The sequence below is a fragment of the Citrus sinensis genome, chromosome 7 (genome assembly GCF_022201045.2).
Source record: "Citrus sinensis cultivar Valencia sweet orange chromosome 7, DVS_A1.0, whole genome shotgun sequence".
NCBI lineage: Eukaryota > Viridiplantae > Streptophyta > Magnoliopsida > Sapindales > Rutaceae > Citrus > Citrus sinensis.
The window spans coordinates 6672033-6700024 of NC_068562.1; the positions used below are offsets into that span (position 1 = coordinate 6672033).

At 33.2% G+C, this 27992-nt stretch overlaps 3 protein-coding genes and 1 long non-coding RNA gene across 14 annotated transcripts; 1 reads left to right on the forward strand and 3 right to left on the reverse strand.

Moving 5' to 3' along the window:
- Positions 1-22263, reverse strand: LOC102610727 (protein FLX-like 3). Of its 9 annotated transcripts, none has more exons than XR_001508831.3 (7): positions 6132-6329; positions 4886-5426; positions 4594-4748; positions 4312-4391; positions 3967-4213; positions 682-755; positions 1-556 (listed from the first exon to the last, which is right to left on the reverse strand). XR_001508831.3 is itself a non-coding variant. In XM_052444401.1 (5 exons), the coding sequence occupies exons 2-5, from the start codon at positions 5413-5415 to the stop codon at positions 4139-4141; spliced, it is 840 nt and encodes a 279-aa protein (XP_052300361.1). In that variant the 5' UTR covers positions 5416-5426; positions 22097-22263; the 3' UTR covers positions 3833-4138. The 9 variants fall into 9 exon arrangements, 7 of the variants coding, with proteins under 7 accessions (XP_052300361.1, XP_052300363.1, XP_052300364.1 ...); XR_001508833.3 differs by having other exon boundaries at positions 674-755; XM_052444401.1 differs by lacking the exons at positions 1-556; positions 682-755; positions 6132-6329 and adding an exon at positions 22097-22263 and having other exon boundaries at positions 3833-4213.
- On the forward strand, positions 6487-7833 carry LOC127903734 (uncharacterized). The gene is made up of 3 exons (XR_008056518.1): positions 6487-6635; positions 7224-7486; positions 7570-7833. It is a non-coding gene; the product is annotated as an uncharacterized LOC127903734 (long non-coding RNA).
- Positions 11431-27896, reverse strand: LOC127898661 (putative disease resistance protein RGA3). Of its 3 annotated transcripts, XR_008056517.1 has the most exons (4): positions 27393-27896; positions 12437-14931; positions 11947-12019; positions 11431-11836 (listed from the first exon to the last, which is right to left on the reverse strand). XR_008056517.1 is itself a non-coding variant. In XM_052444396.1 (2 exons), the coding sequence occupies exon 1, from the start codon at positions 15418-15420 to the stop codon at positions 12463-12465; it is 2958 nt and encodes a 985-aa protein (XP_052300356.1). In that variant the 5' UTR covers positions 15421-15573; the 3' UTR covers positions 11431-11836; positions 12437-12462. The 3 variants fall into 3 exon arrangements, 1 of the variants encoding a protein (XP_052300356.1); XR_008056516.1 differs by lacking the exon at positions 27393-27896 and having other exon boundaries at positions 12437-15572; XM_052444396.1 differs by lacking the exons at positions 11947-12019; positions 27393-27896 and having other exon boundaries at positions 12437-15573.
- On the reverse strand, positions 24067-27341 carry LOC102610321 (putative disease resistance protein RGA3). The gene is made up of 3 exons (XM_052444397.1): positions 24904-27341; positions 24407-24479; positions 24067-24296 (listed from the first exon to the last, which is right to left on the reverse strand). The coding sequence occupies exon 1, from the start codon at positions 27297-27299 to the stop codon at positions 24930-24932; it is 2370 nt and encodes a 789-aa protein (XP_052300357.1). The 5' UTR covers positions 27300-27341; the 3' UTR covers positions 24067-24296; positions 24407-24479; positions 24904-24929.
- Positions 27897-27992: the final 96 nt, after the last annotated feature.

Consider the following 27992-nt stretch of genomic DNA (forward strand, 5'->3'; position numbering starts at 1 on the left):
TAAGAAAATTTGTGAAGTCTAGCAACAGGCAAAAAGTAACTAGTATGAAACAAATCATCCACTAAGTTGCAGTACAAAGAGGGCGATAATGAGATAAATCAGAAGAATCGGATGTTCAAAATGGGTTTATTTGTGGTAGTCAAGGCACACATTTGCTAAAATTTGCAGACCTCCAACCAACCAGCAGTCTTTTGCTTCTGCACTTATCTAGCAGGAATTTTTACTGCTAGTCCTTGTGCTTCCACAGAATCTGGGTCATGACAACTAAATAGCGAAGCTCATCCATGGTCACTTAAGACACTTGCCATTCTCATTCCTCTAGAGATATTGACCACATTAGAGTATGTAAAATCGTGGCATTAAAGTTTATTTTTATCCGATTATAGTTGTTGATACAGTCCATTTCCGTTATCAAACCCACTTTTTACTACTATTACATTCTGTTTCCTTGATGCTCCAGAGCAATATCTTTTTCAGCAGCCTTCAAATAGATATAACTAAGACCAGAGCTTTGTTCGGTCTCGTTCACCAAATAAGGTACCAGCTTCAATCTCATCTGTAGAAAGTTCAAAATAAAAAGTTAGCAGCAATCAGTTGCAGCACTTTCAGCAAAAAACATAAAAAGATGCACTAAAATACATGATAATAAAGATTTATGCAGAAAGATCATAACATATTTACTTCACATCTTGATCCTAAGACCTGAGCTTTGTTCGATCTTGTTCACCAAAAAAGTTACCAGCTTTCAATCTCATCTGTAGAAAGTTCAAAATAAAAAGTTAGTGGAAACTAACTTTCAGCAAAAAAATAATAATGATAATAAAAAGATGCACTAAAATAGATGATAATAAAGATTTATGCAAAAAGATCATAACGTATTTACTTCACATCTTTACCCTACGAAACTGTCTGGTAGATTATTAATAGTGAGTTACTGAAACAGAAAATAAAAAGGCACTGCCTCCAAGGAACAACGGCCCACTACAGTGGTTTCATATTCAGATTGATGACTTCTAGTTAAAGCCACCATATTTCAACTGACCCATTTAGAAGGCCATGAAACAAACTTCCGTATCTTTATGCCTCCCATTGTGCGAGAACAGCCTAAGGGAACAACAGGCAATACTCCTCAAGTCTCTTAACAATCCTCTGTAGCAATCATTACCCTGGCATTACTAGAACTATTTCAGAAACACCTTGCGTGGCTTTGCGTGGTGATCTTTAGATCATCACAACCTCCTGCACTTGACTTCATTGGGAAAACTTCTGATGCTCAAAGATGATTGAAGGTAGAAAAGAGATAAACCAAAGATTACTTGACTCTAAACTGAAATTTCCTAGCAACCCAAATAAGCAAAATAGCCACCTCTCTGAACTAAAATTTAGAAGTATAACCAGCAGAACATTCTAAGATGGCACAGCAAACTCATCGATCAAATATTACAGAAAGCAGCCACAATTAAAGCAATGCTTTCTCCTTTTGCCTTTCACCTAAATATCCACAGCAGCACATAAAGAAATCTCAAGTCATACCATATTAAGATGGTTAAAGATCTTAGCTGACTCCAACACTTCAACGCATACTAAAACAGCTTAACTGGAGCAGCAACATTGAGACACTGGAACTAAACAGAAGTCTTTCCAATTTCTCCATCTGTCTACCGATGTATTATAAACAGCCAACAACCAACTTCTATTGTTTTGGAGTTTTCCAAAGTGCTCCACATAACAGATTAACTCATCCCAAAAAGAAAGGACCACCAAATAAACTCCTTGAATTTGTGCATACTATTTCCTACTGGTAATCTTAAGTCCAGAACATTCATCAGTCAGACTGACCGCATTTCCTTTCTAAAAACATATCTAATATCAAATCCTCGTTAATATCAAAACATGGAATTACAACCTCTCAAGTGAAAATCACACAAATCTCCATTATATAAGAAGCGGGTGATTTAAATAGCTTAGAAAGACCTTATATCATCCCAGAGAAGTGACATTTGTGGTACAATTTCAACATCTGTAATTCCGGCACACAATGCAATGCAGCATTTTGGAGAAACCCGTGTGGTTAAGCTAGCTAAGAAAAGCTTTCTAGCACAATGTAAAACACTTGTTTCTTTTGCAGGACTTAAAAACTAATTTGGTCTCATGGAATCACAAAGAAGCAATTAATTAGAAATGTGACTTCACGGGCTCAACCATGAAACTTCTACCCCAGAGCTTAATAATGAGTGGGGGACAAATGCAAATAACTTAATATGGGTAAAGCCGAGAAACTGGATGAAGCTACTAATGGAAAAAACTTGAACCAACAGTAACTTCATAAAATATCAATGAATGAACAACTAATACAACTTGGCTTCTTCAATGTCAGTATTAACATATAGGATCCAAAGAATGCTAGAAGGTTAATTGATTAACGAAATAATGGGTATATCATAGCAGTATATAGTCTGTGGATTTAAAAAGTTAGCTCAGAAAACAGAATCAAGTTCCAAATCCATAAATTTATATAACAGAGACAGAATACTTGCCTAGGAAGTATAGATCAGAAGTCGGCCTCTTGTCACTTGGCATGCCACCATCCTTCAGAAACTCCAGGCTCATCTAAATATGTGAAGGAGAATCTTGAACTGATCTAGGTGGTCAGAGATATTTTGACCACCAAAGTGATAAGGTAGAACCGAGATAAGATGAACAATTAGAAAATCCGCACCAGAACAAGAGTTTTCTGGATTTTCCCCAACCATAGTTGTATATTGGGAACTACATAACCATAGTCTACATAAGTGTTATTCGAGGGTATGTCAAACATGTCACTCCGATGTCCAAGTGTTAGGATGGTACACCAACTTCACACGCTTTTTGAAGGTTCTTAACTTTACTTTGAGGACATACAAAGTTTAGTCCATCCAAGATTGGGAAATATTATCCCTCCTTTCTTCAAACAAACAAATATTCTCTCCGTTAAGCCACCTTATGCTCCAAATAGGAGAAATCCAACCATCTGAACTAGAGAAACTTTAAAACTATCTTCCAGTCACTAACTTTTGGAAAGAGTAATACAACCTTGAATTCCACTCTTTGATCTAAAGCTTCCTAGAATCCCTATAAATCTAAATGGCAAGGGTTAACTAAAACAGTAACTTGTACCGACTTATAAAATGAGCAAATGGCCTTCAGCCCTTCACACAGATCTGACCAACTGAAGTTGAAAGCCAGCTTCGTGATCCAGAACAGTGGGGGCAATGCCATGAAGTAATGCACATTTACTATTGTGGAATTTCTTCAATGGGGACAAATCCAAACAAAATCTATGATTAAAATTATACGAAAGATTTTGCCTTTCCATACATGTCCCATGATGAAATATAGAAACACTCAAAAGCTTTGATAGCACATCCCTTTAAAAATGGGTACTAAAAGCATGACAAATGCAAGTACAAAAGAATCCTCCGTTTAGAATTTCAGCTATAATAGGAGATAACGAATGTACCTACTTTCACAAAATACCTAAATCCACAGCAGCCGCATAGTTCGGAACTAAAATGGTCAACCTCAAAAACTAAGCTATAAGAACATACAGAAGAAACCCAAAGAAACTTCTAGCAATAACAGAAAAAATTAGGAAAATTCACTCTAATGTTATCCATCTTATAGAAAAGCAATGGGGTTTTATCAGGAACTACAGCAAAATGCTTCATTCTGATAGTCCATGTATCTCCAAAAAACACCCCAGCCAAAAAAAAGAGGATCACACTATTTAAGAGCTCCTAGCTTCTATGAAGTTATGGGTACATAAAATCAGACAAATGTGCTACACTATAAATACACGTAAATAAGAGAAGATGCAATTATAAAGAAGCCAGCTGCTGAGTATAGCCACAGTAATTGAAATAAATATATTGTGATAGTAAAAGAAAAAACTGTCTCTACCAACTAGAGAAAAGCAACATTAAATACCTATATAAATCAGTTTAGGGTTACTAACAACGCATTCAGATAAATAAGCACTGATGTGGAATGAACACATAGACGATAAGTGTTTCTTTCTGGCTTATATGTCGAATTTCATAGCTGGGAAGCCAAAAAAGTAGGGATTTTGCCTTCAACTCCAACATCTAACATCCAGGTTTCAGCGACGTGCCATACGAGGCTTATCCCATGAAGCAGGCCTTGGGCCATACATAGGACCCTTGTCTGCAAGGCCCTGAGAAATCACAGAGGGACAGTTAAAGCCATATAATACAATCCAATACAACAATCCAATAAACAAAAATTTAATAAAATTTCAGGCATGAAACATACCCTATGAACCCCATACCCATCTCCAAAAGGTGCAGGAAAACTTCCATCCACGCCACTGAAATTCATCCCATATGGTCCACCTGGAGCCATCACACACAAATATAAAGAACTGTCGATATTCTGAGCTTGTAAATCATCTGAACAAATTTAATTTGCAAGATGTCGCATGCATTAACAATGGCAAAATGCCATGACAAGAATGAAGCAACCAATTTAATTTCACAGCAATACATAAGAAATGCTAGAAGAATCAAACATCTATTAGAAACATCCATGACATACAGGACATACCAACACCCCATGGTCTACCATCGAAATTAGTCAGTTCTGCACGTAGCTTTTCAACTTCGCGAGCCATCGAAACTAAGTTCTTCTCCATAGCCTGTCTCTGTTCCATCAGTTCAATGTTTGCTTTCTTTTCATAATCAACAGCAGCTCTACAAAAGAAGATATTGATTTGATTACAAGATTGGGGTTACATGTTACAGAACCACTTTAAGGAACATGAGCAGTATAAGAATTTAAAGTAAAAAGTAAAGATGAAGGTATAAATAGAGGGAACTCAATAACAAACCTAGCATGCATAAGCTCTTGATGCAGACCATCAATCTCTGCCCTTAATAAAGGAATCTGTTGATTATCAGCTTGCAATTTTGCAAGGTCTTTTTGAAGGGTCTGAACTTTTCCATTGAGTTCATTCCTAAGGTTATTCAGCTTCTGAACTTCAGCACGGAGTTGTACAGCCTCTTTTTTCAAAGGCTCAGTAGCACGAAGATCTGCCTCCAGCTTCAACCCTTTCTCAACTAGATCCCTCACATGCACTTCTTGTTCTGCACGAATTTCGCCAATGACAAGATTCATTCGATGAAGCTCCTCCTTAGCAGCAGCAAGCTCTCGCTGCATGGCCATTCGATCTTCAACCAGCCTTCGATTATCACCCAAGAGTCTCTGAATTTCAGCATGCTGAATTTCAAGTTCTTCCTCCAATAAAGCAGGGTGGGGAGGTGGCTGTGGCATAGGGGGGCCACGAATGAAAGGTCTTTCAGGTGGAAAGCCACGTCGGTCACTATAAACTTCACGAGGAATGCGATTTCTCCCTGCCATATTGAGTTACCCTGCATAAATAAAGCACAAGAAACAATATGATATAGATACTACTATAATAATATTTTCCAAGGAATTTTATTACAGCTTTAAAAAATTAAGAATCCTATCAAAACTTACGAGACAAAACTCAAACCAGAAACAACTAATACCAAGAATACACAAAATATTTTAACATTGAATGAAGTTTTCTAGAAATAAATTATCATGATCACTGGGAATCACAGGGTCCCATCGATCAAGGTAAGTTAAAGTTATTGCACCCAATACAAAATTTGCAACCTTCCCATTCCACTGGGTATCTATTAGAAAAAATTTCCATCTAGAGTAACAAAAGCCTCAACTTCCATCACATGCCCAGAGAGCATCACCTACAAAATTCCATACCTTCAATTCTTGTTTCAACTAGTAGCAACAAAAATAAAACATACATAAAATATTGTTCTATCAGATAATCAAACAAAATCACGAACCCATCATTTTTATTTAACTTTCTATTTTTTCAAAAGTCAACTCAAACCCACCCAAAAAATTCACAAAACAAACTTACATAAACCCAAATATCCTGTTTCCACTACACAGAAACAATAGAAACCCAACAAGTACCAAACTTTACACTCAATTGAACAAAATTTAGATAACAATCCTCTCATCAACTCAAAAACATTCCAATAATCAAGTATATAATAACAAAAACGCTAATTTCACGTGCATACCTAAACAAAGGCGATGACTAAAAAATTGATTTCTGAATTAATTATTTCCTCCCACAAATTATAGAAAAAGAAGAAACCGGACCTAACAAGAGGGGTTAGATTATAAATTAGGGGTATTGTCAGGGGCTTGATCGATATTTTGCAAAAAAAAAAAGGAGAAAACAGAAAAGTAGTTGGTATTGTAATATGTTTTCCTCTGGTTTCAGGCGGTTTTGGTGAAGAAGAATTATTTACAGGGATTTGTCCCCGCTATACCCTAAAGGTTAGGTATTTATCCAACTATACCTTTATAATTCAAAATTTTTTTTATATACCTTTTTCAATGTGCAATTATAAAATTACCCCAATTTAATTCTTCAAATTTCAAAATCTGCCTTCACGAGCTACCATACACAACGCTTGTCCTGCTGCTGCAAGTTCATGCTCCTGCTGCTGCAAGTTCATCCACCATATTAAAGGCTACAAAATCACCGAATTAAAGGCTGGAAATTCACCGAACTAAAGGTCATTAACCACATTTACACTTATTTTTTACTTTATAAAGAGAATTTATGGTGCATAATTGTTAGGGTTATATGCAATAGGGTTTTAAAAAACAAATTACCCACATGATTTTGGTCATTATCTTGCTTATTTACTGATAATCTTTCTTGCTGGTAATGTAATGAAGCTTCTTTAACTTGTGAATTTAAAATTGAAGAGAGTGAATTCATAGCTCTTTAATAATGGTTGTGGGAGTTCCTAATTAAATATTATCCTTATGAATTTTCGGTTATGGCTACACTAGTTTATGCATTAGATCTTTATATAATTTTACTTATTGTTTGTAGTTGAACTTCATCCATGGGAATTATATATCAATTTTCTTCAACTGCGTATGCATTCATTATGCTACAATCTGGGTTTTCTCTATTATTTGTTGTAGAACCTTTATTTTACAATTCTAATTTATTAACAATTTGCTATTTGTTTTAGCATAAAACTATTGATAGTATACTATTAATAAATCAACTGCAAGTAGATAAAAACAGTTACAACATTTCGTAGATATATTTGCCGTTACTTGTTAAGAATATTGTCTGTATTTCGTAGGTGTATTTGCCAATATTCATGAATGATCATTGGGTTCTCGGTGTGGTCGATATACTTGGGGGCAAGATTTCTATTTATGACTCCATGATAGACTTAACAAAGGATTTAGTTTTGGTGAGACAATTGCTGCCTGTTGCAGACATGATACCTCTAGTACTTCAGAAGATAGCATATCACGAAACACATCCAGACTGTAGTGAGGTTATTTCGAAAATTCCTTGGCCCATCGTGCGAGTGCGTGACATCCCGCAACAAAAATCAGGGTATGTACTATATATATAATGTGTTTTGAACATAATAATAAGAATGATGATTTTTAACAATTGATTTATATGAATTTTTTTAGTGGTGAATGTGGAGCATTTTTGTTGCGGTACTTGGAGGTCCTAGTCCATGGACTTGATGTCAATTCATAATGCCAACAAAATCATGTTACATAATTTCGACAAGCCTTGGTTGTAAAATTATTTGGGCATAGGTCATGGAAAAAAACTTTGTAGTGTCATTTTTTGGATTAGGAGATGTAATAGTTGTAATGAGGATGTTATTGATATTTGATGTCATTAAAGACAATTGACAGCATTAATATATTTTATTTCTTTGTTATTTATATTAATGATAGATAAGATAGTTTGCACAATATATACACAAGGAATACACTGTAAGAGAATACATGACTGCAGTCAGGTATTTGCACAAATACACGACTGCGGTCGGGTATTTGGAAATAAACATAATACGCTCTGTGACAAAATACTCGACTGCAGTCGGGTATTTGCACAGATACACGACTGTGGTCGGGTATTTAAAAATAAACATAATAAGCTGTGACAAAATACTCGACTGCAGTCGAGTATTTACACAGATACACGACTGCGGTCGGGTATTTGGAAATAAACATAATAAGTCGAGTATTTTGTCACAGATACACGACTGAGGTCGGGTATTTGGAAATAAACATAATAAGCTCTGTGACAAAATACTCGACTGCAGTTGGGTATTTGCACAGATACACGACTGTAGTTGGGTATTTACAAATAAAAATAACAAGCTCTCTGTGACAAAATACTTGACTGTAGTCGAGTATTTGCATAGATACACGACTATGGTCGAGTATTTAGAAATAAATATGACAAACTCTCTGTGATAATCGAGTATTTGCATAGATACACGACTGTAGTCGAGTATTTAGAAATAAACATGACTAGTTTTGTAACAGCCAAAATACACGATTGTACTCGGGTATGTGCACAGAATAAAAATTCTTTTCAATCATTCATTATATTGATGACACAATCAATATAGATTTTAAACATATCAAACTTCAAATAAATGAAACTAACTATAGTTCGATTGCCTATCAAATAACACAAATCCAATAATTATTGAAATCGTAAATAAGTCGTAATATAATAGAAGTTATTTAACATTCATCATAAATTTTTGGCATATTCAACCCAAACACTCAGTCCATATTTTATAAGTCTCTGGTCGCCTCCCTTCAATACTTGTTCTTAGAAAGTCACACAAACATGTTTATTCATCTGCGAAACAAAAAGGTAAAAATTTATCACTAAATATGAAAGATATTAAAAAAATTAAAACAACAAAAAATAACAAGTATATAAGGTTCATAGTAGTCGTGTAACTTATTAACAATTATAGTATGTAAGTTTATACGTACATGTTAGTAGTCGTGTAACTTATTCACACACACGACTATAGTATAGTAATAGTAAAAGGATATATATAGTGAAAAATATATATTTTTTAAACCAATAGAATAATAAGGTGTCATAATAATTGAAATTTTTTGCACATTTTCACGACTACAGTCGTGTAAATACATACATACACGACTGCTGTCGTGTATGTCGGGTGCAGAAAAAAATTTGACAACAACTTCAGATTTTAACGAATGTAGTTATAAAATCCATCAAATAACAGTCATATGATGCAAATGTAATGAAAATATGAGTTGCTTTAGTGTTTATCACAAACCAAACAAAACCCTAAAAATAATATAATGTCAACAAATTGAATAGATAGCCCAAAATAAAATAAAAAAAGTTTCAAATACCTTATTCATGGGATGAATAATACACCCAACTGCAAACAAACTCAGTGCATTAGCTGTTTGTGAGTGATTTTGAGTGTGGTGTGAGTTTTTGTATAGATGATAAATACGTGAGAAGCAAAGAGTGTTGTGAGTTGTGTGTGTGTTTTATATTTTTCTTTAGGGATATTTTAGACAATGTACCACATAAAAAGACATACTTAGATAATTTTCAAACATGTGGTATATTTAACTAAATACACTACTTTTAAGGCATATTTAATTAAAAACCCCATTTAGTACAAGTAATAGTGGTTCGTTCTGCTGTCACTAAACGACGTCGTTTGTTTTTACACCAAAGGAAAATTATCCCCACTCCACCTTTATTTTGTCATATAACCATTACGAAATTTTAATATGTTTTATAAATCACTTTTATTTCTAAATTTATATTAATTAACTATTTTGATATTAAAAATTTAAATAAAATAATTATTCTACCCTTAAATAAATTAAAAAATTATTTTACCTTACAAAATTTTTTAAAATAAAAAATTTTATTATAAGAATACCTTTGAATTTATTAAAACAAATAAATCTCAAAATTTAAGATTTTTATTTTTTAATTATAATTTGAAATGATAATTTTTGTAATTATATTTTTTTATTATTCAAATTTGCTCTACACTATTATTATTTAGTGATTAATTTAAACAATGAAATGGTTTGATAATTGTGATAGTATGATTACGAAAAAAAAATATTTGAGATGAGAATTACGCATTTTTTAGGTCAAAAGGATTAAAAAATTAATAATATTTTATCAATTAATTAAAAGGTACTCACACATTTTAATTTTTTAAGAATATTTTATCAATTAATTAAATGGTAATTATAATTCTTTTATTTTCAAAAAATTTCTAGAATAAATTTTGTTAAATTTATCTAGGGTCAGAATAATCATTTTATTTAAAATTTTAATATTTTTGAAGTAGTTGTTTGATACAAATTTAAAATAAAGGTAATGTAAAAATCATTTTCCTTTAAAAAAAAATTATCCATACAGTCTCAAAAAGATTCTGAGTAATTGGGTCCGATTAAAGCCCAAAATTTGCGGGTTCAATGCCTTTTTAATGCCAATTCTTGCTGGTTCCCTCCCTGTATAAAATTTTGTGTTACTAATTATTAATACCTAGATTATATTTCATTTTCTACACTTATTTGACATATCACAGATCATATTCTATAATTCATACCATAATTAATTTTATGTTAGCTTAGACGAGATTTTATTACGTGGGTATTCAAAATTAAAGAAAAATTGAGTACAAAGACCGTCGATGAAAAATAATAATCGTATGCTAATAATCGTAAATGTATTTCTTGAGGACGATTGATTCACGAGGACTTTGTCAATTGTGTTAATAATATTAAAAACGATAACGACGATATGCAATAATTGCGACGATCGATACTTTGCTTTAACATCTCTCCGTTAATCCAGTTTTTTCATTTTCTTGAAATGTTTGAATGAAACTGCTGCCGAGTGCTGAAGTCTTCATTTCAATTTTCAATTAAATGGTTTTAATTGCAATACACATGTAAGCATACCTCGTGTATCATATGTTGTAATAATTAATTGTTAAATCCAAGTTGCAATTGCTTCGCGTAACAAAGAATTGGGTGGTTACGAAATTTTGAAAAAAAACATATGAAAAATATTAAACTCTAGTAGTCTAAGTAGTTATAAACAAACAATTTGCAATGAAGTTAAGAAGGACGTATTAGTCTTTTCATATATTTTGTCAAAATTTTATAGCTAAATTTTGTGTCAAAGCAGCATTATTGTTGTTTTGTATATTCTCTTTTTATAACCTGAGGCAATTAAATGTCATGATTAAACTAGTCATCAATGAAATGTATTATTTTTGAGCATGTATACTTTTTTTTCTTTCTATTTATTCGATTAGTAAAACGTAAAATATAAAAAAATTATAGAAGACACAAAAAATTTACGTGGTTCGGTCTTTTTGACCTACGTCCACGGGCAATATTGGCCATAAATTTATATTAATAATAAATGAAATTAACAAGAAAAAAAAATATTTTTTAAATTCTTCCAATTACACAAATAATAAACCTTCTCGAAAGTTAAAAGAAGAAGAAGTTTTTTTTTTTTTTTTAGACTGATTAATCATCAGATTACTGCATTACACAGATATTTACAACAACTGCTTATTGTAGCAGAGGTATTACACTGATATTTACAATCAGATATACATGATTGGGACTTACATTATTACAATGAATTCTATGAAGTACATGCCCAATACAAATAACCCCTCACAGGAGAGGATGTCCATACTCCACTTGCATTTCGCAAGGGAGAAGGATATAAAGAACATTTAGCCCCCACAATGCTTTTGTGGGGGCTAGAACCGCTGCCCTCACAATGCTTGTGAGGGCAGCAGCCCACCACTTCGGCCAAGGCCGAAGTGGCAAAAGAAGAAGAAGTTACTCCTGTACGCTAGTAGCATTCTCCATATGCATGTATATCCTGAAATCAAAAGAACTGTTTAATTAGTATGCTTTAAATTAGAACAAGTAGAAAATTAGAACAAGATCATATGAGAAACATGGGCTTTATAACGAATATCTAAAACTAACCCGAAACATGTCATCAGCCAAGAACATATTGATGTTGAACGTAAATATGTAATGTAGTATCCCCCTTCTGCTTCTGCAAAATGCAATCAACATTAATTTAGAATTCATAATAATTAAACACTACTCATAACATATGCTGTGATTTAGTACTAGTTATATATTAATAATAAGTTACCACCAACCAATCTCAATTGCACAACACATTCAGCTTCTTTTTTTAAGTTTGCTTTTAGTTTGGCTAGATGTACATATACAATCTGCGTAGTGGCCTTTTCTTTTAGTTTAACAGATCATAATAAATAAATAATGTGGCAGATACATTTAAAGCATGATTGCAAGGAAAGAGAAATTAAAAAAAAAACTTCAAGACTGATTTACATATTATGTAACTTATTATTAATAGACATTAATTTCTGACCAATCTTGAACCAACTTATTCACAGACGTACATATATAATTAATAAACGAGATGATATGGTTTAGAAATTACCTGAAGATTGTTTGATTCGAGGATCTTTACAAACTTCCCTGTGCAGCTGGACCATGAAGAGTAAAACTAATGTTGGGAACGTGAGAAATTTTTGGCCACTCTGGTCCTGTCTCCATGTTGTATCGATTGTTAAGATGACGAGAATAATATATTAACAACTTATCTAGTGATGTTGATCCGAGAATGTAGTCTGGCAGTGCCTTTAATTCGGGGGACCAACAAATCGACAAGTGACGAAGACGTGGCATAATTGTTTTTCCTCCGGCAATCTCGCAATCATCCCACTCTTCCCATTTTTCCATATCCAAGAATTCGAGTGTTTCTAACCTGGGAAAGGCGGTGTCCCTAATAATTGATGATGCTGTCTCAGCTTGATCAGCTCGAGCTTGGTGGTCTTCTGCTATTCCCAAAAATCCATTACCAAGTCTTTTTACACTTGACATACCCTCTAAAACGAGTGTTTCAAGACAAGGCAACTTTCCCAAAGGAGGCAGACATTCACACTCGTTGCAAAAACGTAAAGTCAGCACCCTCAGCTTGGCTAATGAGAGCATCCAATCCGAGGTCGGGGATATGGTGTCACCTGCATATCCATAAATTCCTAATTTCTCTAAACTTGGAGGCGGCTGCAAGCATTCAAGAACTACTCGATGATCCTTTGTTTTCGTCGTAGAATCAAACCGTAAATGCAGATCAACCAATTTCATCTTGCTCTTGAGATCTACTTTCTCATCATCATTATCATCACCAAGATCTCTCTCATTTCCCAACCCTCTTAATGTAAGAGACCCCTCAAGGTGTTTCAACTTGTTCAGGCTTTTAAGACTACTACATGCTTTGCTGCTCTTGCCTCCACTTGCCGCGAATGCCCCTAACGTTCGAAGACCAGTCAATCTCTCCATTCCCCTGGGCATGTAACTTAATCTACTCCATTCCTCTTTAGAGTTCATTAAATGCCTCAAGTTGATTAACTGTCCGATTCTTTCAGGTAATCTTTTTAGATAGTGACAAAGACTCACATCTAAGGTTTGTAAATTGCATAATTCACACAATGCCTCTGGCAATTCTTTTATCCATGGATTCTCACCCAAAGCAAGATACCTCAAATGTATCAACTTCTTTATTCCTTTTGGAATTTGTCCAACTGGTAGACCATCAATCGACCTCAGACAAGTCAGCCGATCAAATAACTTTGAAAGAGCTATTCTCGGCTTAAAACTTAGCCGTTGATCAAGCACAAGACTACGTAATTTTGTTTCATCATAAACCATGGAAGGAAACGGCACCATTTCAGACCTCGTTTCCCCTGTAATCATTAAATGTCGAGCTTTCCAACTAGGAAGTTGTAATCGGGACTTATTAACATCTAGAGCACTACATTCAGTTTTTGTGAGAAACTGACTGAAATCATGCACCATATCGTGCATCTGGCAACTTATTATCTTGCCACCATCATGTTCACTTCTCTCAAAATCTTGAAATAACGAACGCATAGCTAAGTTCTCAAAATATCCTTCACCAACTACCATATCTTCTCTTCCTTTTACTTTAAGATAATCTTGAGCCATCCACAATCTGATCAACTTATCTTTTTCTAACCTCGAGTCTTTTGGAAAAATAGCACAATACGAAAAGCATTTTTTCAATGGAGGAGGCAAATCGAGATAGCTTAACAACAAGGGCCCTAAAAGCCCTTCATCTAGCTCTTCTAATTCCCACAATTCATTCTCCAAGACTCTTTGCCATTCTTCAATTTTTCCTTTAAAACGCAAGAGACTCCCTAAAGTCTTGACTGCAAGAGGCAAGCCTTTGCACTTACTTACAATTTGTCTACCAATATTTTCAAATTTTTCACACTCTTCAATATCTAACCTTCTAGAAAGTGCAAGTTGACTAAAAATTGACCAACAATCCTCATCAGATAATAATTCTATTGGAATTATGTTGAACTTAGTGGTTCCGATGGCAATAGCAGCCTTTTCATTACGTGTGGTTACTAAAATTCTACTTTCTTTAGAACCACATCTAAGACAACCCAATAATTGCTCCCAATTTTGTGGTTCTTCAGTCCACACATCATCAAGGACAAGAAAAAATTTCTTGCCCTCAATAGATTCGCGTAGTTGCTTTAACACAGTTTCTGATTCAACCGCATTAGTGGCAGAGCCTTTTAAAGACTCAAGAATTGCCTTTGCAATTCTAATATCGTCAAAAGGCTCAGAGACACAAACCCATATCTTTTCATTGAAATGGTTCCTCACTTCATTATCATTGAAAATTAGTTTAGCAAGAGTGGTCTTTCCGATTCCACCCATACCTGTAATTGAAATTATTGTAGGGCGCTGGGTAGGCACTTGACTAGAACTAGCAGCACTAGCAGTACTGCTCTCACTCCCACTCATTAACAAGCTTGCTACCTTATTCTGGAGGTGGTTTCTTCCACGTATCTCATAAGATTCATCAAGAAAAGAGGTAGTGCTTGGTCGAGATGCTACCTTCCCGGATCCCAGCTCCCTCGAGATAATAAACCCGTAGGCATTTATATCCCTAACAATATTGTCTAGCTTCTTATCTACATTCTTTATCTTGGTAGCAATGTTATGCCGCTGGACTAGTTGCCCAGGAGAAAACCAGTAAGAAGGGATGATGAAGGAAGGACGTACCGTTCTCATAGGCTGAGAAACATTTGCATCTCCAGATGATCTCTTCATTTGCAGCTTCCGGATAGCAGTGTTCCACTCATCCAACACATCTTCCATGTCGTAGGATGCGTGCTTAAGATCATCCAACCAAACTCTCACTGCAGTCTCCTTCATTTGTCTTTTTTCTGCATCTTCAACAACAGCTTTAATCAAATGGAAACGGCGGTGGAGATTTTCGACTTCCTCCTCGGCGCCAGCAATTAGTCTGACCCCTGCAGCTGTTTGTTCAACAAGGATTAAAGCCAGTTGCTCCAAGATTGTGGAGACAATAGCTTCAGCCATGGTCAAAGATGGTTATTGAATTTGATCTAAGCAAGTAGGTAGTTTCAAGTCTTTGTTTTGGTTTGCTTTGGCTGTGATAATTCTGCACATGAACTTCCATTTGGGGGTATTTATAGACAGGGCAGTAATGTTTGTCAGCTTATCTTCTACACTGTTATAATATACACGTAATTTTTTGATATTGCAAAATGGCAGTATATTAGCACTTAATCTTTTGATAAAACCAAGTTTTGGATCAGTATGAATTTATATTAATTCTTTTTCCCCTCTTTTGTCATGTCTTTCAAATTTTTCCAAGTCCATTGAAATCGACGGTTTGGATTATTTTTCCTATTTATAATTAGTGGATACTGGAAAAGTAATCACCAAATCATATAGAACAAAATTATAATGACAAAGTCTCTTCTCTTCTTCTAGAAAGTGATTATCTCATTGCAACCAAAAAAAAAAAAAAAATCATATGGTTAATCAGTAATTAATGCAAGAACTATTATTAATTTAAAGTGTAGAATTAAATTAACCAAACGCGACTTCTTGAGTAAGTGCTTGCGAAATCAAATACTAAAACCTCCAAAATCTCACGAGATCATGATTTCAGAAAGATGAATGTGGCTGTATTATGATTTGTTTAAAACCTTCATTATATATTATGATTTGTTTAAAATTAAGAAATACCCAAAAAGTAGAATGCATGAACCAAATATTGCAAGTCACAATACTTCAAGAATGAGCTGTTCTTATGTAGTAGATATACATAATCAGAACTTGTTGAGCATGTGCATGCATGTGGCTAAATTTAGCAAGTGGCCGACAAGAATCAGCTGTTAATATTTCGTAGATATATCAATCCGTACTTGTTGAGCATGTGCATGCATGTGGCTAAATTTAGCTAGTACATAAATTTGGCTAAATTTATTTTAATTAAAAGATAATTACATAAATATTTAAAATAGAGTAATTATTTTAAAAAAAATTACCCTTCTCTTAATTAAATTAATGAAATATCTCAATAGTATGAATGTGTACTAATGGCTATTTAAACTATTGGGGTGGAGTAACAAATATTAATTTATTTAAGTGTGTAATTAAATTTATTTTTTTATTTTAAGAACAAAAACTCAATTAAAAATACAAATTTATTGTTCAAAATTCAACTAAAAATACAAAATTATTGTTCAAACAAACAAAAATTATTTTACAAATTTATAAACTAACACTTTATTATTATTAGTAAATTAACATATTTTTACTACATAATTAAATAATTGATAGTATGTTAAATACATCTTATGTTACCAAAAACAACATTAATTACTAGAATATCAAATTAAATTTATTTTTTAATTTTGCACATTACATTTACTTGAGAGTAAAATCTCTTGTATTGGAATAAAAGAGATTATGGAATTTGAACATTGGTCATATAGATGAGGGAAAATTAATTGTCGTTATGTTAAATTAAAAAAATAATATTTATATTTATCATTAATTATAATTCGTAAATAATATACATAGTTTAATTATATAATAAAATAATTAATTTTTTAATTAATAAATAAATTTATTTATTTAAATAGATATTAATAAATGTAAGAATAAGTCATTTAATTAAAAATTTAATTTAATAATTAAAAAAATTATGAATTTTTATGTCATAATTTTAAAATTTTTAATTTTTCTTATTTTACATCAACCTTTTAATGTTAATAATCTCAAATCACATATAACCATTATACGTTACATCAATTTGAAAAAGACAAGACATGGGGCACTAAACCCGAGAAACAACGTAACGGTACCCTAAACTTTGAGCTTGTGGCAGACAATGGCATGTGAAAAGCGAAGCTTGTGGCCTACATTGAACGTAGGCTTGCAATTATTATAGAGCGCTGCTATATGCCCCGGAAGTTTAACTCCGAATTTGACAAAACAGTGCGTTTTAAAACGGTCACTTTTATTTTTTTTATTTCACGTGATTGAGAAGATCGGAGCTGTCTCCATATACGTATTTCTCTTCCTTTTTAATTGCACGTGTTTGAGAAGACCGTGTTCCTCTTCGTTTCAACCCAACACTCAACTACTCAATAATAACTGCAGGCTTCTTGGAATTGGAATTGGAATTACGATCCAGTCCTTCGCTGTCAGATTTATTTACGTTTACGCCCACGGTAAACGCCGCCTGCTTCTATCCCCAGCTCCACTGCCACTGCCGCCGACTCCAACCAATTTTTTTTCCACAAATAATTTTACATAAATTCAAACTTCCGAATTTCGTTAACGAAATTAACTCATGATTAATAATATATAATAATTGTCAATTTCTACAACATATAAATTCGTTAAGAACGTACCAGTTTTTCACATAACTTGTCTGCGGAATGCTCCCGAGTTACCAATTTGCCATCCCTTTTTTAATTTCTTAAACTCTTAACGATTCTTCTCTTGTTTAAAAAAATTCAACTTTGAATTATAATAACGAATTAATGATCCAAGTCGGGGAAATAACTTTGAGGGACCACCAATAAGAAATGATCACGTAATCAAATATTTTGGCTAGCAAGTATTGTCGATTCTTTTGCTAAAGAGATCGTCAAAAACAAAGGTTAAACGAGGTTAAATGAGAGAGATTTTGCGGGTGCGTGAGAGACTGAGAGATAGATTTTGTACAGAGAGATCGTCAAAAGCAAAGGTTAAACGGTGCGTTTTCAATTCGCCAAAACGGTGCGGTTCAGTTCGGGGTGTAATTTGGGGTTTAAAATCGGGAGAAATAGCTTTTTCCATTATTAAAACAGAATGAAGAGAAGAAGCTCCACAATAAATATCAGGCAATCTCTGAGTTGTGTTTAACGTAACATACTGTCCAGCTTATATTAAACCGTTAGATATTTTTAGTTTGAATCCAACGAATATTGTCAAATTTATGCAAAAATAGTAATAAATGGCAAACCAACTGAATTTGTTAATTCAAGTGATGGGCTAGATGAAACGGTTTGAAGATGGTTGTCAAACAAAAAATGTTCAAAATGAAGAGGGAATGATATAGGATTCTAGATAAATGAAATCGAACTTGATTGGAAATGAAATATATCAACCCAAAGTTTTTATTCCAATTTTGAAAAGAGCTTGGCATATACCCATTGATGATTGATTGTTGTACTGCCGTTGAATTACAGAAAATGGCCACGAAAGCCAAAGAAGATGAGAAGAGTGGGAGGGGGATGCAAGTACAAGGGTGCAAAGTAGAAGGATTGTCGACAGCAGGGCACGAGACTTGCATTATTTTCCCCTCTATCGATTTAGCATCGATATTGGATGATGCCCTTATCGATTTAGCATCGCTTGAGTGATTATATCTTCCACTGCTGACTCCTCGTCTGTGTCTGAGAAGTTTCCAAAATCTGCCATTATTAGCGTTGCTAATTGTGACAGTAATTTTCATTAAGTTTTGTGATGAATTGAGTTTAAAGTGTGGTTCAACGACTAACTCATGTTTCTGGCGTTCTATTCTTCATACTCATAAGCTGCCAAAATGGGTTTGAAATATGTGTTGCTGGAATTCGATGGTGGAGGTTGTCTCGAGAAGAAACTCCTTTTGTGTTCTCAATTTGATGGTTAAAACGGCGTCGTTACGTTTCTCACAACCGGTTATAAACGGGAGTCTCTTGCGTTAAGTTTTTTAGTGACTAGCTGCTAACCGTTAAACAAATTCCATTTAATTGCTGTCATGCTCACCTAAGCATGAATTTATTGGTTAGGTAGTCATATCACGAACTGTAAGTTACAGTAAAGTAACGATAACCGTAACTTAGAGAGGTCCATAATACCAATGCATTCCTTCGATCACATCATTCCAAAATTGAGAAAATAATTTAAGTGAAGAATTGTTTAGTGAGTACGTAAGTGGAAAGAGAGAATAATTGAGAAGTTTTTTTTTTAAGTGTGTAAAAATATATTGAATGTATTTAAATTTTAAGATGTGAGATTTTTTTATTTAAATATTGTATTTAAATAAATATTAGTAATATAATCATTTTTTCTTAATCATGTGGAGGTAAGTACAATTATTGAACCACACTTTTATTTTTTTTATAATTATTTAGTGTGCATATTACGCATTCCGCGCACAAGAATACTTTCATCATTGGACCATTTATGGATGAAGCTTCACTGGCAAAAAGATTGTGGACCTCCTTCAAAATAATGCGACTCCAAATTTTTTTTGTCCATCATTATCAAAATTGTGAATTGCTTGTTAATTTTAATTGAATTCCACATTCGAATAATCTACATTAAAACTTGTCTTCACTCACCTTTTATAATTTTTTTTCCCTATTTTACCCTAATAATGAATCACTAATATCACTTTTGGTAGATCAATGGACAATCGTGATTAATATTGTGGCTTAATAGTTGCGGCTATCATAAACTTGAGGAAGACAAAACATGAAACTTGTAAAATTGAAGGGCCAAAATGTAAAATTTATGTAAAATTAAATAGATATAATTTCAATTAAATCCCCATCTTTCCCTTATATAAGTCGACCTCAACATATATATCTTTAAAACATGTATTATATATTACGTTTCTCTCTGATCAAAGTTAAAATGTATGAATTTCGAAATCAATTCGTATTTATGGTATTTTACTTATCATCATAATAAACAAAAGACTATCTTTTTTTTTAATGAAAAAGAAAGTTAGAAAGTAGAAAGTTGCACCAATGGTTATCTTATTACAAATTGTTTTAAAATAATATTTTCATGCTAAAAAAAGGGAAAAGAAAAGGAGGAGATCGTAATTAGAATTAATTATGGGAGATTTTGATCAAAGAGTGATAATAATAATAATAGTAATAATAATGATAATTATTAATTGTTGGGTCCAAATAAAAAAAAAATATACTACAATTGCTATTGGGGATCACAATGAAGTGGGGTAGGTTGGGGGTGGGGAGGCCAACCCCATTCCTCACTCCATTAAAAATTTTACTTTCATTCCCCACCCCACTCCTTCATAAATTTAGTGGGGTGGAGATAACGAATCTCCACTTGAGGAATAACTTTTCCGTCCCCACTTAATTCCATATTTATTTATTTTATAGTAAATATAAATACATGATTTCAATAAATTAAAAATTAAAAATTAAAATAAAATCATTACTAGATTGTAAAGTATTTAAATAATTTAAAAAAATCTTCAAACGTTTTAAACAATATCTTGAAATGATATCAAAATTGAAAAACATTTGAAAAGAGCAACATCCTAAGAAAGAAAAAAAAATTACAATGTTTTAAAGTTGAATAAAAATTATATTGTAGAGTTTTCTTTTACTTATAACCCATTTATATCAAGTAAAAATAAATAAATAACATTATTAACTAACACTGTAATAGTATAATTGATAAAATAAAAATTATTAAATAAAAATTAAAAAATATTTATATATAATGGGGATTGGGGGTGGGGGTGGAGTGAGGAGTACAAAACTAAACTCCATCCCATTAAGAATTTAAGAATTATTTTTCTTTCATTCCCTAAAAATTATTCAAAATTCACCCCATTTAAAATAGAGTCCCATGAAGCCTTAAATTTATGGTGGATTTTGCCATCTCTAATTACTATATGTACAATAACCTGTGACGCCCCAAGCCCATAGAAGATTTTGCTGAGGAAAATAACTAGACTATACCGTCAATTGCCGAAGAGCAGCAGGCTAATTCGAGAGATATTTTACAGCAAGAGTCATAAGAAGAGGCACGGAATCCTTCCCTGAAATCATCATATCAATCATATTATCCGCTATTAAATCATCCGTTAATGGTTGATAACTTGCATTGTTCATCATTAACACATCGATAACATCTTTTGGTACGTTAACGTTAATATCAAGACAAAACTCAGACTAGATCCTCCCCTGGAATCATCATATCAATCATATTATCTGCTATTAAATCATCCGTTAGCGATAGCATCTTTTGGTACATTAGTAATATCAAGACAAAACTCAGACTAGAAACAACTAATACCAAGAATACACAAAATATTTTAACATTGATGAAGTTTTCTAGAAATACATTAATATGATCACTGGGAGGAATCACAGGGTCCCATCGATCAAGGTAAGTTAAAGTTATTGCACCCAATACAAAATTTGCAACCTTCCCATTCCACTGGGTATCTATTAGAAAAAATTTCCATCTGGAGTAACAAAAGCCTCAACTTCCATCACATGCCCAGAGAGCATCACCTACAAAATTCCATACCTTCAATTCTTGTTTCAACTAGTAGCAACAAAAAAAATAAAATACATAAAATATTGTTCTATTAGATAATCAAACAAAATCACGAACCCATCATTTTTATTTAACTTTCTATTTTTTCAAAAGTCAACTCAAACCCACCCAAAAAATTCACAAAACAAACTTACATAAACCCAAATATCCTGTTTCCGCTGCACAGAAACAATAGAAGCCCAACAAGTACCGAACTTTACACTCAATTGAACAAAATTTAGATAACAATCCTCTCATCAACTCAAAGACATTCCAATAATCAAGTATATAATAACAAAAACGCTAATTTCACGTGCATACCTAAACAAAGGCGATGACTAAAAAATTGATTTCTGAATTAATTATTTCCCCCCACAAATTATAGAAAAAGAAGAAACCGGACCTAACAAGAGGGGTTAGATTATAAATTAGGGGTCTTGTCAGGGGCTTGATCGATATTTTGAAAAAAAAAAAAAGAGGAGAAAACAGAAAAGTAGTTGGTATTGTAATATGTTTTCCTCTGGTTTCAGGCGGTTTTGGTGAAGAAGAATTATTTACACAGTACAAGTAATAGTGGTTCGTTCTGCTGTCACTAAACGACGTCGTTTGTTTTTTCACCAAAGGAAAATTATCCCCGCTCCACCTTTATTTTGTCATATAACCACTACGAAATTTTGATATGTTTTATAAATCACTTTTATTTCTAAATTTATATTAATTAACTATTTTACCCTTAAATAGTTATTTTACCCTTAAATAAATTAAAAAATTATTTTATGTTACAAAATTTTTTAAAATAAAAATTTTTTATTATAAGAATACCTTTGAATTTATTAAAACAAATAAATCTCAAAATTTAAGATTTTTATTTTTATAATTATAATTTTAAATGATAATTTTTGTAATTATATTTTTTATTATTCAAATTTGCTTTACACTATTATTATTTAGTGATTAATTTAAACAATGAAATGGTTTGATAATTGTGATAGTATGATTACGAAAAAAAAAAAAAAATATTTGAGATGAGTATTACGCATTTTTTAGGTCAAAAGGATTAAAAAATTAATAATATTTTATCAATTAATTAAAAGGTACTCACACATTTAATTTTTTAATAATATTTTATCAATTAATTAAATGATAATTATAATTCTTTTATTTTCAAAATTTTAAATTTATCTAGGGTCAGAATAATCATTTTATTTAAAATTTTAATATTTTTAAAATAGTTGATTGATACAAATTTTAAAATAAAGGTAATGTAAAAATTATTTTCCTTTTAAAAAAAATAATCCATACTGTCTCAAAAAGATTCTGAGTAATTGGGTCCGATTAAAGCCCAAAATTTGCGGGTTCAATGCCTTTTTAATGCCAATTCTTGCTTGTTCCCTCCCTGTATAAAATTTTGTGTTACTAATTATTAATACCTAGATTATATTTCATTTTCTACACTTATTTGACATATCACAGATCATATTCTATAATTCATACTATAATTAATTTTATGTTAGCTTAGACGAGATTTTACTACGTGGGTATTCAAAATTAAAGAAAAATTGAGTACAAAGACCGTCGATGAAAAATAATAATCGTAAATGTATTTCTCTTGAGGACGATTGATTCACGAGGACTTTGCCAATTGTGTTAATAATATTAAAAACGATAACGACGATATGCAATAATTGCGACGATCGATACTTTGCTTTAACATCTCTCCGTTAATCCAGTTTTTCATTTTCTTGAAATGTTTGAATGAAACTGCTGCTGAGTGCTGAGTCTTCATTTCAATTTTCAATGAAATAGTTTTAATTGCAATACACATGTAAGCATACCTCGTATATCATATGTTGTAATAATTAATTGTTAAATCCAAGTTGCAATTGCTTGGCGTAACAAAAAAATTGGGTTGCGAAATTTTGAAAAAAAACATATGAAAAATATTAAACTCTAGTCTAAGTAGTTATAAACAAACTATTTGCAATGAAGTTAAGGACGTATTAGTCTTTTCATATATTTTATCAAAATTTTATAGCTAAATTTTGTGTCAAAGTAGCATTATTGATGTTTTGTATATCCTCTTTTCATAACCTGAGGCAATTAAATGTCATGATTAAACTAGTCGTGAGTGAGATGTATTGTTTTTGAGCATGTATAATTTTTTTTCTTTCTATTTATTCGATTAGTAAACGTAAAATATAAAAAAAATTATAAAAGACACAAAATATTAACATGGATTGTCTGCTCATGGGTTATCTGCTCATGGATCGTCTGCTCGTGGATTGTCTGCTCATGGAACATCTGCTCATATATTTTTGCGCATGTATATATATTTTTTATTTCTATTTATTCGATTAGTAAAACGTAAAATATAAAAAAATTATAAAAGACACAAAAAAATTACGTGGTTCGGTCTTTTTGACCTACGTCCACGGGCAATATTGGCCATAAATTTATATTAATAATAAATGAATTTAACCAGAAAAAAAGAAAAATATTTTTTAAATTCTTCCAATTACACACATAATAAACCTTCTCGAAAGTTAAAAAGAAGAAGAAGTTACTCCTGTACGCTAGTAGCATTCTCCATATGCATGTATATCCTGAAATCAAAAGAACTGTTTAATTAGTATGCTTTAAATTAGAACAAGTAGAAAATTAGAACAAGATCATATGAGAAACATGGGCTTTATAACGAATATCTAAAACTAACCCGAAACATGTCATCAGCCAAGAACATATTGATGTTGAACGTAAATATGTAATGTAGTATCCCCCTTCTGCTTCTGCAAAATGCAATCAACATTAATTTAGAATTCATAATAATTAAACACTACTCATAACATATGCAGTGATTTAGTACTAGTTATATATTAATAATAAGTTACCACGAACCAATATCAATTGCACAACACATTCAGCTTCTTTTTTTAAGTTTGCTTTTAGTTTTTGCTAAATGTACATATACAATCTGCCTAGTGGCCTTTTCTTTTAGTTTAACAGATCACAATAAGTAATGTGGCAGATACATTTTCCATGATTGCAAGGAAAGAGAAATTTTTTTTTAAAAAAAAAAAACTTGAAGACTGATTTACATATTATGTAACTTATTATTATTAATAGAAATTAATTTCTGACCAATCTTGAACCAACTTATTCACAGACGTACATATATAAGTAATAAAGGAGACGATATGGTTTAGAAATTACCTGAAGATTGTTTGATTCGAGGATCTTTACAAACTTCCCTGTGCAGCTGGACCAGGAGGAGTAAAACTAATGTTGGGAACGTGAGAAATTTTTGGCCACTCTGGTCCTGTCTCCATGTTGTATCGATTGTTAAGATGACGAGAATAATATATTAACAACTTATCTAGTGATGTTGATCCGAGAATGTAGTCTGGCAGTGCCTTTAATTCGGGGGACCAACAAATCGACAAGTGACGAAGACGTGGCATAATTGTTTTTCCTCCGGCAATCTCGCAATCATCCCACTCTTCCCAATTTGTCATAAGCAAGAATATGAGTGTTTCTAACCTGGGAAAGGCGGTGTCCCTAATAATTGATGATGCTGTCTCAGCTTGATCACCTCGAGCTTGGTCGTCTTCTGCTATTCCCAAAAATTCATTACCAAGTCTTTTTACACTTGTCATACCCTCTAAAGTGAGTGTTTCAAGACAAGGCAACTTTCCCAAACAGGGCAGACATTCACACAGGAAGCAATGACGTAAAGTCAGCACCCTCAGCTTGGTTAATGAGAGCATCCAATTCGAGGTCGGGGGTATGGTGTCACCTTCATATGCCAAAATTTCTAATTTCTCTAAACTTCGAGGCGGCTGTAAGCATTCAAGAACTACTCGATGACCCTTTGTTTCCGTTGTACGATCAAACCATAAATTCAGTTCAACCAACCTCATCTTGCTCTTGAGATCTACTTTCTCATCATCATTATCATCACCAAGATCTCTCTCATTTCCCAACCTTCTTAATGTAAGAGACCCCTCAAGGTGTTTCAACTTGTTCAGGCTTTTAAGCCTACTACATGCTTTGCTGCTCTTCCCCCGACTCGCCACGAATGAGCCCAACGTTCGAAGACTAGTCAATCTCTCCATTCCCCTAGGCATGTAACTTGAATCATCCTGCCGACTGTTCATTAAATGCCTCAAGTTGATTAACTCTCCGATTCTTTCAGGTAATCTTTTTAGATTGTCACAACCACTCACATCTAAGGTTTGTAAATTGCATAATTCACACAATGCCTCTGGCAATTCTTTTATCCATGGATTCCAACCCAAAGCAAGATACCTCAAATGTATCAACTTTTTTATTCCTTTTGGAATTTTTCGAACTGGTGGACCATCGATCGACCTCAGACAAGTCAACCGATCAAATAATTTCGAAGAAGCTATTGTCCGCTTATAATATAGCCTCCTCGGAACCGCAAGACTACGTAATTTTGTTTCATTATAAACAAAGGAAGGAAACGGCACCTCTTTAGACATTTCCCCCATAATCATTAAATGTCGAGCTTTCCAACAAGGAAGTTGTAATCGGGACTTATTAACATCTAGAGCACTACATTCAGTTTTTGTGAGAAACTGACTGAAATCATGCACTATATCGTGCATCTTGCACCTTATTATCTTGCGACCATCGTGTTCACTTCTCTCAAAATCTTGAAATAACGAATGCATGGCTAAGCTCTCAAAATATTCTTCACCAACTACTTCCATATCTTCTCTTCCTTTTACTTTAAGATAATCTTGAGCCATCCACAATCTAATCAACTTATCTTTTTCTAACATCGAGTCTTTTGGAAAAATAGCACAATACAAAAAGCATTTTTTCAACGGAGGAGGCAAATCTCTATAGCTTAGCAACAAGGGCCCTAAAAGCCCTTTATCTACTTCTTCTAATTCCCACAATTCACTCTCCAAAACTCTTTGCCATTCTTCAATTTTCCGTTTAAAACGCAAGAGACTACCTAAAGTCTTGACTGCAAGAGGCAAGCCTTTGCACTTACCTATAATCTGTCTACCAATATTTTCAAATTTTTTGTACTCTTCAATATCTGACCTTATAGAAAGTGCAACTTGACTAAAAATTGACCAACAATCCTCATCAGATAATAATTCTATTGGAATTATGTTGGACTTGGTGGTTCCGATGGCAATAGCAACCTTTACCTTACGTGTGGTTACTAAAATTCTACTTCCTTTTGAACCACATCTAAGACAACCCCATAATCGCTCCCAATTTTGTGGTTCTTCGGTCCACACATCATCGAGGACAAGAAAAAATTTCTTGCCCTCAATAGATTCGTGTAGTTGCATTAGCACATTTTGTGATTCAACTACATCAGGGGCTTTGCCTTCTAAAGACTCAAGAATTGCCTTTGCAATTCTAATATCGTCAAAAGGCTCAGAGACACAAACCCATATCTTTTTATCGAAATGGGCACTCACTACATTATCATTGAAAATTAGTCTAGCAAGAGTGGTCTTTCCGATTCCACCCATTCCTGTAATCGAAATTATTATAGGGAGCTGGGTAGGCACTTGACTAGAACCACCAGTACTAACTGTATTGCTCTCACTACCACTCATTAGCAAGTTTGCTACCTTAATCTGGAGGTGCTCTCTTCCACGTACCTCATAAGATTCATCAAGAAAAGAGGTAGTGCTTGGTCGAAGCGCGACCTCCCCGGATCCCTGCTCCCTCGAGATAATAAACCCGTAGGCATTTATATCCCTAACAATATTGTCTACCTTCTTATCTACATTCTTTATCTTGGTAGCAATGTCATGCCGCCGGACTAGTTGCCCAGGAGAAAACCAGTAAGAAGGGATGATGAAGGAAGGACGTACCGTTCTCACAGGCTGAGAAGCATTTGTATCTCTAGATGATCTCTTCATTTGCAGCTTCCGGATAGCAGTGTTCCACTCATCCAACACATCTTCCATGTCGTAGGATGCGTGCTTAAGATCATCCAACCAAACTCTCACTGCATTCTCCTTCATTTGTCTTTTTTCTGCATCTTCAACAACAGCTTTAATCAAATGGAAACGGCGGTGGAGATTTTCGACTTCCTCCTCGGCACCCGAAATTAGTCTGACCTCTGCAGCTGTTTGTTCAACAAGGATTGAAGCCAGTTGCTCCAAGATTGTGGAGACGATAACTTCAGCCATGGTCAAAGATGGTTATTGAATTTGATCTAAGCAAAAGTTGGTAATTTCAAGTATTTGTTGTGGTTTGCTTTGGTTGTGATAATTCTAAACATGATCTTCCATCTGGCTATT